The sequence below is a fragment of the Somniosus microcephalus genome, chromosome 1, assembly GCF_052327205.1.
Source record: "Somniosus microcephalus isolate GS21.2 chromosome 1, FLI_Smic_1.0, whole genome shotgun sequence".
Classification (NCBI taxonomy): domain Eukaryota; kingdom Metazoa; phylum Chordata; class Chondrichthyes; order Squaliformes; family Somniosidae; genus Somniosus; species Somniosus microcephalus.
The window spans coordinates 180,074,048-180,086,265 of NC_140987.1; the positions used below are offsets into that span (position 1 = coordinate 180,074,048).

The 12,218-nt window shown below is 46.2% G+C and overlaps 1 protein-coding gene across 2 annotated transcripts in view; it reads left to right on the forward strand.

Annotated features, from left to right (window-relative positions):
- Positions 1 to 12,218, forward strand: part of LOC147124488 (solute carrier organic anion transporter family member 3A1-like) — a 503,248-nt gene that overhangs the window by 435,505 nt on the left and 55,525 nt on the right. For both annotated transcript variants that reach the window (XM_085987799.1, XM_085987789.1), the window contains exon 6: positions 10,493 to 10,691. In XM_085987799.1, the coding sequence (XP_085843925.1) occupies positions 10,493 to 10,691 (199 nt within the window). The remainder of the gene's footprint in view (positions 1 to 10,492; positions 10,692 to 12,218) is intronic.

A 12,218-nucleotide genomic window follows, 5' to 3' on the forward strand; every position in this document is an offset into this window, starting at 1 on the left:
TTTAATGGACACATGGCCTCAGGGAAATGGTTTCCAGGCTTCCTCTCAGGTTTGAATGGTCTTTGAACTCATTTCAATCTTCCAGCCGTTTAACTTAACGAGCTCATCTTGACCAGAACAATGAGTTGTCAGCCTTGTTAATCAAGACTTGGGAGTGGGCCTCTCGGGCCATTGTTCCCAAGGACAGTTCATTTCCATACGAATGCAACCTGGTTACGTGAGTCGCCTCCAGCTTGGGTGGTTTTTCACTGCTTCCCCGCCCCCCCAAACAGCCTGTCCAGTTTTTTAAAAAGGTATATGTTCAAAATCCATGGAGTCTGCGCCGACTGCTATAAGGGTAATCAAGGGATATGGAGATCGGGTGGGAAAGTGGAGTTAAGGTCGATGATCAGCCATGATCTTATTGAATGGCGGAGCAGGCTCGAGAGGCCGTATGGCCTACTCCTGCTCTTATTTCTTATGTTCTTATAGCGCTGTATCTCAACACAAGGTGGTATTTTCACCTCTTTCCCCATCTTTTTTCCTCAGAGTTAACTCATGGGGAATAAATGGGGAGCACGGAGCGGGAGCAGTTCCAAGGAAAAATCTGGCCCTGGTGAGATATGGGGCAGAACTTTCAACTTTGACTGGGGTGTAAAATGGGTGAAATCAGATTGACGTCAATGAAAAGGAAAATTGGGTGGTGTTTAAGGGGCAGCCGATCTGATATTGCCCATTTTATGCTCCAAGCGAAAGTTCTGGCCATGGTTCCTTGGGGAGGAGCTAAGAAAGAACAGACAAAACTAAAGGGATGGATGGAAACCCATGGTATGGGGATGACTCTGCAGGCAAGTCATGGAGCACCTCCATGCCTAATGCTTTGTTTGGTGGCTGTTGAAGTGGAGGTTGTGCTGCATGAGGTAATTGCGAGGAGGGTTAACCCTACGTGTCACTCCACAGCACCATTCCCATAGATCAGCATTGCAACATGCCTGCAAGGAATAGGAGCCAGGTTTCAGTCCACACCTGACTGTTATTATCACTGGACGTGCCAGCCCTCTGCAGCATGGCAATTGCAGTTGTCCTTGTAGTAGATGACACAACTGTACATCTGGCTGACTTATGCTCCGGACTGTGTGAAGAAAGTTCCCCGTGGTCATTCTCAATTAGGTATGCTGGTACCTGCAGATAAGGTTGGTGGCATTTGGCAAGTGTGGTCAATTAGAATATGCTCTATGTTGATTGCCCTGGCATTACTTCTTCCATGCAGTGCATCCAACATTATGGTTAGTCGTGCATTCACAAATCTTAGTGGTGCCTTTGGGGCTGTTTGTAGATGTAACAGTCCCGGCATGTAACTTGACCTGCTTGGCATCCCTCTGTAGGTCCTTTTCTTATTTTTCCAAACACCTCAGATAGGGAGATTTGCATTGAGAAGCCCATTGGTGCCAGTGATGTTGCTTGTGGAAAAAATTTGCTTAAAAGCTCATGAGAACCCACCCAAGTGCCAACAGAAAAAAAAAATGACTGACATATTGCAAATTCACTGTACTTACCTCGGCCTTTTAAATCATCTACTACCACAGTCAATTCTCTAGCAATGCTGGATGCCTATTTGTGCTTCAGAAAGAAAAGAAAAACCTTCATTTATATAACCACCTTTTACATCCTCAAGACATCCCAAAAAGCTTAAGAACTACTGAACTGCTTTTCAAGTGTAGTTGCTGTTGTTAGGTAGGCGAGCATGCCAGCCAATTTGAGCACAGCAAGGATCCCCAAACAACAAATGAGATAAATTACCAACTAATCCCTTTTGTGGTGGTGTTGATTGAGGTATAAATGTTGGCCAGGCCAACTTGCCTGCTCCTCTTTACATTATTTCATGGGATCTTTTATATCCATCTGAATAGGCAGATGGGACCTTAGTTTAACATCTCATTCAAAAGACAGAGGGCGCGAAATTCAGTTACGCCCCGTTCGGGAGCAATAACCGAGTTAAGGCTGGACATTTAGCACCCGGCGCGGAAGTACCGCCCCGGCCACTAAATTTGGCTCACTGCCCCGCACAGCAAGTGGAGCACAATCTCGGGCTGTAACTGAGGCGATGCTGGGGCGTGATCGGCAGCGCTCTGCGGAGTGCTGCCACATTTCAATGCCCCTCTCCTTCAGTTAAAGGGGAGGGCCAGTGCGCACTCTGTAGGGCCTCCAATGGCCCACTCTAGGCCACCAGGATGGCGTAGTGCCACGGCTGCAGCCTGGTGCTGAGCTGCGGTGCTGGGCTGCGCGATGACAACTAGGACCACGCCACAGCCCACCACAGAGGGCAGACCTGGAGGTCGGCCAAAAATAGAAAATGGCAACGCGGGTCGTGGCCGCACCTCCCCTTTAAATACCGCCCTGCGAGCAGAGGTCGGCCCGGTTCACAACCCGTGAGGCTGGTGCTGACACCGCCTCATGGGGCGCAGCCGAATTTCTGCTGCGGAGCGCTAAGGGATCACGGTGCATGGAGATGACATCATCGCCACCGGCGCCGTGGCCCAGGGCGCTACTGGCGAGGGCGTGCCACTATCGGGTAGCACCTCAGCAACACCCCGCCAAATTTCTCAGGAGGCGCTTTTTTCACCTTCTGGGCGATAAACCCTTTGCACCCAATTAACGCCCCTTGGAGGTGCTAACGGCAGGCGCAAAGGAGCCGAATTTCTAGCCCGCATCTCTGACAGTGCAACATTCCCTCAGTACTGCACTGTCAGTCTAGATTATGTGCCCAAGTCCATACTGGAACTTAAACCCATGATCTTCTGACTCAGTGAATAAAGTACTATCACTGAGTCAAGCAAACATTATAACCTTTCCCTTTGTTCTTTTGGCGAGGATCTAAAATTGATGCCATTTAGTCACTGACTGACTAGTGGAAATAAGTTTTTTCCTATTTACTTATCAAAACCCTCAGTAATTTTGAACACCTCCATCAGATTTCCTCATGAAAGGAGCCCGAGTTTCCCTAGTCTCTGCTTATAACTAAAGCCCCTCAGCCCTGTTATCATCTTAGTGAACCTTAGCTCATCCTTACCCAGGAAATCAATTGTAGAGTCCCAACTGGGCTAAGATCAGCAAACGCAGCACAGACCGTGAATGAAACGTTGGGCTGAATTTTGCCGACGCTCAGAGGATGGGTTCGCAGGTGGGTCTGCTGTCATATAACTAGGGCTGTAGAGAGGGCTTTAAACTAACTAGTGGGGGGGAGGTTCCTAGAGAGCAAATAATAAAAATGACAACAGAGAAGGTCATAGACTTAGGCAGCAGTGGGGAAATTTAAAACCAGAGCGTGTCAGGAAGGGGCAGAAGGTATGGAGTAAAAGGTAAAGTAAAGTAATAAAAAGGGCAAAAGCAGGAACTAAGTGTCACAAAACATATTTGAAAGTTCTCTATCTGAATGCACGTAGCATTCGTAACAAAATAGACGAGTTAATGGCACAAATAACTACATATGGGTATGATCTTGTGGCCATTACAGAAACATGGCTGCAGGGTGACAATGCCTGGGAATTAAACATACCAGGTTATTTAACGATCAGGAAGGACAGGCAGGAAGGAAGGGGAGGTGGGGTGGCTATGTTAATAAAGGAAGGAATCACTGTAATACAGAGAAATGATATTGGGTCAAAAGATCAGGATAATGAAACAGTTTGGGTGGAGGTAAGGAATAATAAGGGGAAAAAAACACTAGTGGGCGTAGTCTATAGGCCTCCGAACAGTTGCAACTCTGTTGGACAGAGTATCAATCAGGAAATAGTTGAGGCTTGTAATAAGGGAACATCTATAATTATGGGGGATTTTAACTATCATATTAATTGGACAAATCAAATTGGGCAGGGCTGCCTTGAGGATGAGTTCATTGAGTGTATTAGGGATGGGTTTCTTGAGCAGTATGTAACTGAACCAACCAGGGGGCAAGCAACCTTAGATCTGGTCCTGTGTAACGAGACAGGATTAATTAAAAATGTCCTAGTAAAGGATCCCCTTGGAATGAGTGACCATAACATGGTTGAATTCCATATTCAATTAGAGGGCGAGAAGGTTGGATCTCAAACAAGCGTGCTAAGCTTGAATAAAGGAGACTATGAAGGTATGAGAGCGGAATTGAGTAGAGTGGATTGGGAAAATAGATTAAAGGGTAAGACGATACATGATCAGTGGTGTACATTTAAGGAGTTATTTTACAACTTCCAAAAAATATATATTCCACTGAGAAGAAAAGGGTGTAAAAGAAAAGACAGCCATCTGTGGCTAAGTAAAGAAATTAAGGATAGTATTCGACTAAAAACAAGGGCATATAAGGTAGCCAAATCTAGTGGGAGGATAGAGGATTGGGAAAACTTTAAAAGACAGCAAAAAATAACAAAAAGATTGATTAAGAAAGGGAAGATAGATTATGAAAGTAAATTAGCAAAAAATATATAAACAGATAGTAAGAGTTTTTATAGTTATATAAAAAGAAAAAGGGTGGCTAAAGTAAATGTTGGTCCCTTAGAGGATGAGACCGGGAAATTAATGATGGGAAATATGGAGATGGCAAAAACACTGAATGAATATTGTCACAGAAATCACAGAAACCCCACAGTGCAGATAGAGGCCATTTCGGCCCATCGAGCCTGCACCGACGCATATCCCACCCGATCCCCGTAACCCCTACACCAACACATATCCCACCCTATCCCCGTAACCCCATGTATTTAATCCCCCTAACACTAAGGGTCAATTTATCACAGCCAATCAACCTAACCCGCACATCTTTGGACTGTGGGAGGAAACTGGAGCACCCGGAGAAAACCCACGCAAACACGGGGAGAATGTGCAAACTCCACACAGACAGTCGCCCGAGGCCGGATTCGAACCCGGGTCCCTGGCACTGTGAGGCAACAGTGCTAACCACTATGCCACCCGTGTATTAGTCTTTACAGTAGAAGACACTAAGAATATCCCAACACTGGACAAACAGGGGGCTATAGGGGGGAGGAGCTAAAGACGATCAAAATCACTAAGGAAGTGGTACTCGGTAAAATAATGGGACTCAAGGCGAATAAATTGCCTGGACCTGATGGCTTACATCCTAGGGTCTTGAGGGAAGTGGCGGTAGGGATTGTGGATGCATTGGTAATAATTTTCCAAAACTCCCTGGACTCAGCAAAGGTCCCAGCAGACTGGAAAACTGCTAATGTAACACCTTTATTTAAAAAGGGCAGTAGACAGAAGGCTGGAAACTATAGACCGGTTAGCCTAACATCTGTAGTAGATAAAATTTTGGAGTCCATTATTAAGGAGACAGTAACAGGACATTTGGATAATCATCATTTAATAGGACAAAGTCAGCATGGTTTTATGAAGGGGAAGTCATGTTTGACAAATTTGCTGGAGTTCTTTGAGGAAGTAACATATAGGGTGGATAAAGGGGAACCAGTGGACATAGTGTATTTAGACTTCCAAAAGGCATTTGACAAGGTGCCACACAAAAGATTATTGCTTAAGATAAAAAATCACGGGATTGGGGGTAATATTCTGGCATGGATAGAGGATTGGCTATCTAACAGAAGGCAGAGAGTTGGGATAAATGGTTCATTCTCAGAATGGCAATCAGTAACTAGTGGTGTTCCGCAGGGGTCGGTGCTGGGTCCCCAACTCTTTACAATCTATATTAACGATTTGGAGGAGGGGACCGTGTGTAACATATCAAAGTTTGCAGATGATACTAAGATGGGAGGGAAAGTAGTGAGTGAGGAGGACATAAAAAACCTGCAAGGGGACATAGACAGGCTAAGTAAGTGGGCAGAGATTTGGCAGATGGAATACAATACTGGAAAGTGTGAGGTTATGCACTTTGGCAGGAAAAATCGTAGAGCAAGCTATTATCTTAATGGCAAGAAACTGGAAAGTACTGAAGTACAAAGGGATCTGGGGGTCCTGGTGCACGAAACTCAAAAGGTTAGTATGCAGGTGCAGCAAGTGATTAAGAAGGCCAATGGAATGTTGGCTTTCATTGCTAGGGGGATAGAATATAAAAATAGGGAGGTATTGCTTCAGTTGTACAAGGTATTGGTGAGACCGCACCTGGAATACTGCATACAGTTTTGGTGTCCATACTTAAGAAAGGACATACTTGCTCTCGAGTCAGTACAAAGAAGGTTCACTCAGTTAATCCCGGGGATGAGGGGATGGACATATGAGGAGAGGTTGAGTAGATTGGGACTCTACTCATTGGAGTTCAGAAGAATGAGAGGCGACCTTATTGAAACATATAAGATTGTGAAGCGATTGGATCAGGTGGATGCGGGGAGGATGTTCCCGATGATGGGTGAAACTAGAACTAGGGGGCATAGTCTTGGAATAAGGGGCTGCTCTTTCAAAACTGAGATGAGGAGGAACTACTTCACTCAGAGGGTGGTAGGTCCATGGAATATGCTGCCCCAAAAAGCTGTAGAAGCTACATCATTACATAAATTTAAAATAGAAATAGACAGTTTCCTAGAAGTAAAGGGAATTAAGGGTTACGGGGAGCGGGCAGGAATTTGGATATGAGTCTAGGTTTGGATCGGACATGGCCCTGTGGGTAGCGGAGCGGGCCCAGGGGCCGTGTAGCCTGATCCTGCTCCTATTTCGTGTGTCTAATTCTGTTAGATTCAGGAGATGGTTCTGTGATAGTAGATTGGCGGTTAGGATCAGATCAGTCATGATCTTATTAACTGGTGGAGCAGGCTCGAGGGGCCGATTGGCCCATTCCTGCTCTTATTTCTTATGTTCTTATGTTCTAAAATCAAAAAGATTGACAGCGGGGTGGTATCCCGCTCTGATCCCGCCTCCTTGTGAGTTTCCCTAGTGCTGGGTCTGCCTGCGCTTTGCAGACACGGCACTCAGTGGCGGATCAGGCAATTCAGATAGTTATCTTACAAGAGTGTGTTTAAAGCAATTTAATCAGCATTTTACCAGGTATAAACCATTTTCCCAAGTCTTACACAAGGTTCACTTCACTTGGGGATCATGCCAGGTAAGTGTGTCAGGTTTTAAACACCTCCCCATTTCTGTGAACAGGTGACAGCTGCAAAAGTGGTATAAAAGCTACCATTTCACAGCTGTTCAATTTCCAATCTTAGAGGCTGGTGCCTTCAGGATTTGGAATACACTTTTCAGCTTTCTGGAGGTTTGAAGTGTTTGGAGCAAACTCTCTATCCAGTGTCACCTCCTTGGAGCAACCTCTCTCACCATTGACAGATCGCTTCTGTCATCTCAACTTCAGCTGCCATCTATTCCAGCATCATCGGTGCCCTAGAAAAAATCTCACCTTGGTCCTCAGAATCCCACCACGATCAGCCCCAACACCAGCAGCACCAACAACAACACCAACCTTCTCTGCAATCACCTGATGCTGCACAGGAGCAGGGCATCAGCACCCAAGCACATTGCTGCTCGGGTGGCCAGGGAGGCCTTACCATGGCCAGATTTACTTCACTTGACGATGTACACCCTGGCTGCCACATGATGTGCCAGGTTGGCATCACTCCACACCAATACCATAAATCATCCCTACAATGGGCAAGCCATTCCTTTCACACTCATCACCATTGGTGGGTGGGCGGGGGGGCGGGGGGGAGGAGGGCAGGTACTGCTATGTCTCACCATTCACTGCAACTCACTAAGTCACTTCCAAAAGTGCGCACAGATCTGTCCAAGAATGCAAAGTGTTGAAAATAAAGATTTCATTGTTTGACAGCACATTCACAGAAACTTTACATGAACATTGGCTAAAACACCCAAGTGCCTATCCTTGTGTGTTGTTAGTTGGTATGATTGGACTAGGATGAGGGTGAGTGTGAGGGGTGGCTAGTGAGATGGGGAAGTGATAATGTAGATAAAGAGGGATGGGTGGAGGTGCAAGGTAAGTTGGTGTGAGTAAGGATTTGCAGGAGTAGGGTAGGGAAGGCAGATGTGATGAGTGGCACAGCAGGATGAGACTGAGTGTTGCTTTGCAGTAACGTTTCGTGATCTACTGAGATCATTGGCAGGTTTGCGCCACTGTAGCCTGGTCCTCCTGACAACATCCCTGCTTGTGTCCTCCTGTGCAATGTGCAACCAGGCTGCGTTGTTCTTCTGGAGAGGTGTTTTCCGCCCATTGGAAGGGAAGAGAACCTCCCTGCATGCTGTGACTCCCTCCATAAGCATATGGAGGGAGTAATGAGAGAACCTGGATGCAGCCATACACCTTTGTGCAGTGCTTGTCGGTGTTTGCAGCACCTCAATGCTGTAGAACACTGACAGCAGAACTGTCAAAATGATTGTAGACATGGTCCCTTTAAGGAAACCGGCTGATGACGTGTCATCAAATTACGTCATCAGACTCACTTCCTATTAATTGACCAGGAACCTTGCAGGGCGGGCTTAACAAGCCCAATCAACAGAATGGCCCTGAAATTAGGATCGGGTGCTTGCCGCGCGTGCAAGCCCCGATCTGCACTCACCCTGCGCGCCGACATCTGAAGCCCGGGCCTGCTTGCATTTCCTGTCACTGGCCCGGTTCAGATGTCGGCGCGATGTGCTTACCTGATCCAGCAGCATAGTTAGTGCGATGTGCCGGCTGGGATCAGGTGAGCACTGTGCAGCCAATCAGGGGAGGGGAAACTCATTCATGAGTTTGACAGTAAGAGCTGTCAAACTCATGAAAAGTATGGGCTGCCAAAACACTACTTTAACTTTAAATAAAATTTTAAAAAACATCCCACTGATTATATTAACTATAAATACGTTTTAAAAAATGTTTTAAACAATTAATCAATTTTTTGTAAAAAATATATTTTTTAAAAATAGGGTCTAAAACTAAACTTACCTTACTGTAAATTCTTTAAAAATAACAAACCTGTGGAAAAAAAAATTCTACATTGTACTAAAAGCCCACTTACCTGTAAAACTAAATACTTACGTCTGGTTTTTCCACGCGTAAAGACCGGAAGCCTTTACACTCGGGCAACTCTGGAAAAAAAAAGGAATTTCACTGCGCACGCGCTGCCTGTGCAGTCGCGCGCGTTCTGCCTCTTAACCCCTTGGGCCAGAGGACAGGAAATGCCGGTTTTCAGCGCATGCGCTGTGCATGCTGAAAACCGGCAATTCCTCCGGGCACACGCGTGAGTACCCCATCCTTACTCACGCGTTGTGCCCGGAGTTACTGGGCCAATATCTTGTTGGAGGCCGGGATCGACACAGATGCGGGGTCCCCACATGCCACGGACGTTGCCTGTCCCAGACCTGCCGAGGTTGGAAAAATCCAGCCCCTTGTCTCTGTGGTCTAAAAGCAAAATACTGCGGATGCTGGAAATCTGAAATAAAAAGAGAAAATGCTGGAAATGCTCAGCAAGTCAGGCAGTCTCTGTGGTCTACATGGCTCACTACAAAACTTCGCAGTGTTTTTACCCATTGAGAATTAATGAAATCTTTTTTTTTACAGTCGACAGTTTGAGGTTATGGAAATAGTCTCAAGAAGGCTTCATAATGAAAAACAAAACTTTATCTGGATTTCAGTTTATACTTGAAGAACCTCAGATGACAAGTTATAAACTAGAGCAATTAAAGCAGCCAAGAAATGAAAACATGCAGGCCTTCTGGTGCATTCCTGCTGTAGGTGCAGCGAGACTTTGGCAGAAGGTCTGGAAATTAGGCCGGGACCTTGATATAGTGGTTCCTGGTCTTCCCCACCAGTTTCTACAGGGTTTTGTTTGGAGCAGAGCCTCTATCTGCCCCAAACAAGGTTACTCCCATCAGAGAGGGCATGGCCAAGGGGAGGGGACCAACGCCCCGCATAAGCTGCACTGCCTCCTGCGCGGCCTGCCTGCCCCAATGCACGGCCCATTCAGATGTTTGCGCATGCGCGGTATCTGCAATGTAAAAGCTGGTGAGTGGCCTGCGCGGGACCTTGCAGATGACTGCGCGGCCACACAGCTTAGCGGGAACTTTGGAGGGGGCTCCCAGGCCTGAAGTTTCCTCAGCCCTGGCCTAGGAATCAACTGGCAGCTGATTCAATCAGTGAGAAGAAGCTACTGGCCTGCCAGCCTGTGATCAGCCTAGATCCCTGAAGATTTTGAAAACATTTTTTTCAGCCTCCTTATAAAGGGGGCCTATGGGCCACAATCCACATGTTTCTGGGAGGGTCCCAGTAGCTCACTCCCCTGAGTGGGCAGCCTTTTTTGCTGCTTATTGTGGCCTCCTCTGACTGGCGAGCACCCATGTAGTGCATCTAGTGGCACGGGCGCAAGCCCAGATTATTAAACTAGCGAACCTTCCCAGTGAGTATGTCAGGGTCAGTCATGGTCGTTCCCAATGTGTCATCATCAGAATGTTGCCTCCACAGATTTTCAGGGGGCCCAATCTATTTGCTGATGCAAAAGATGCGTTTCAGTAGCGTTACTTATTCTATTGTGTGGTTTATGTGCTTCACAAGAGTGGTTCATTCTCTTTCCTGTGTTTCTCTTAATAGGAGTGACTGCTGTTCCTTGTGTGTGCCTTGGAATTTTCCTGGGTGGCTTTGTGCTGAAGAAAATGAGCCTAACTCCGCTGGGAGCCATTAAAATGACTATGACTGTAAATATGCTATCAACGGCTACATATGTTATGCTGGTGTTTCTGGGCTGTGAAACGGGGCCGGTTGCTGGAGCAACAGTCGCCTATATGAACGGGTAAATAGCACACGATTACACGGTGGCATTTTTGATTTTCTTGTGGAGTTGTTCAGCACAAGTTCACCTTAAAGTTGCTTTGGGCTCTAACTGGGATCAGCTGAAAGGAAAACTATTACACAAAGCATTCCACAAATATTTGCTTCCAACACAGATTTATTTTTAGAACTCCACTTACATGAGAATGATAAATCTCAAAGTGGAAATTTTCCATTTACTGGGAGTAGCTTTCTACTACAGCTGAGCAATCACTGGTAGTCTTCCATTCACCAGATCACCATGTCACTTTGCCAGTAAATCAAGCTCAAAGATTACGGACTGGATTTCCTCAGATAGTCGAAATTGGATAGTATAGCGGTGGACAGTTAATGGACAATTGGGTGGGGGATGTCTACCACCGCCTCCCTGCCCTACCAGCACTGGTCTCAATTTCCTCCCCTCCAACCCCCTCAGCACCCCTCCAGCCCAGCAGGGAAGATGTCCAACTGCCCCTTCACCACCCCATTGCATGTATATAACAGTGGGGCAGATGAGGCCCGGAAATGCTGCACGATTTCCCTTCCTTCTACCACTACTGCCACTGACCTCAGGCAGGATTTGGCAGCAGTTCCTGGGGCTGGGGCAGAAAGCCCGCTGAAACCCCTTCTCCGTTTCTTCTGGCCCTATCCACTAATCTTTTAGGCCTCATTGCAGCTTGTGTACGGTGAAGTTCAGTGAGGGAGGAGGGGCTTCTGTGGGTGGTGAGAAAAATATTGGACAAGTCACGCCTTTAAATGTTTTTTTTTCAGGTGATTAGGTTAGAGTTTTTGTGCATTTAAAGAGACAGAAATAGTGGCCGGGAATTTCCTCGGAGCTGCTTCTGCTCCACTGTTGTAACTTGACCGGATGTGTGGCAGAAACTCTGTTTACTTGTGTAGATGGTGATGATCCAAGGAAAATCCCCGCCATTGACTTTATGCAATAATAAAAAAAGCTTTAAAAGCTGACACAGCCCAAAACAGGCTGACAACTCAGAACAGGCCTGACATGTGAAAGCGAGTAGTTCCATGGGCTTTGTAACTTAAGCAGCAACATTCCTTTATTTGTATTGGAGGGAAAAAATATAAATACATAGAAGCCTGAAGGAGAAATCTAACTGAAGAAGGCACAAGATGAATGGTACATTTCTAGAGAGGACCAGAGGTATGCCCCCTGGAAACATTTAAATGTTTACATTAAAAACGATGCATTCTGGTTCATTTTAAGCATTTTTATACTTCACAATTAATAGATTTTTAGTCTAACAAAAGGAAAAACAAAGTCATATTTGGAATTTCAGCAAACCAATGATTCTTTAACCAAATCTTACCTCAACAATCACTCTCCCATATCCAACACTGCATCCATTTCAAAAGGCGATCTACCCTCTCCAGATCCAATTTACAGACACTGCACCCCAGCCCAGGGATTCTCAAACGGGGGTCCGTGGCCCCCCCAGGGTCAGCGAGATGATTTCCAGGGGTCTGCCAGTTGGTTTGTCCCATCAAC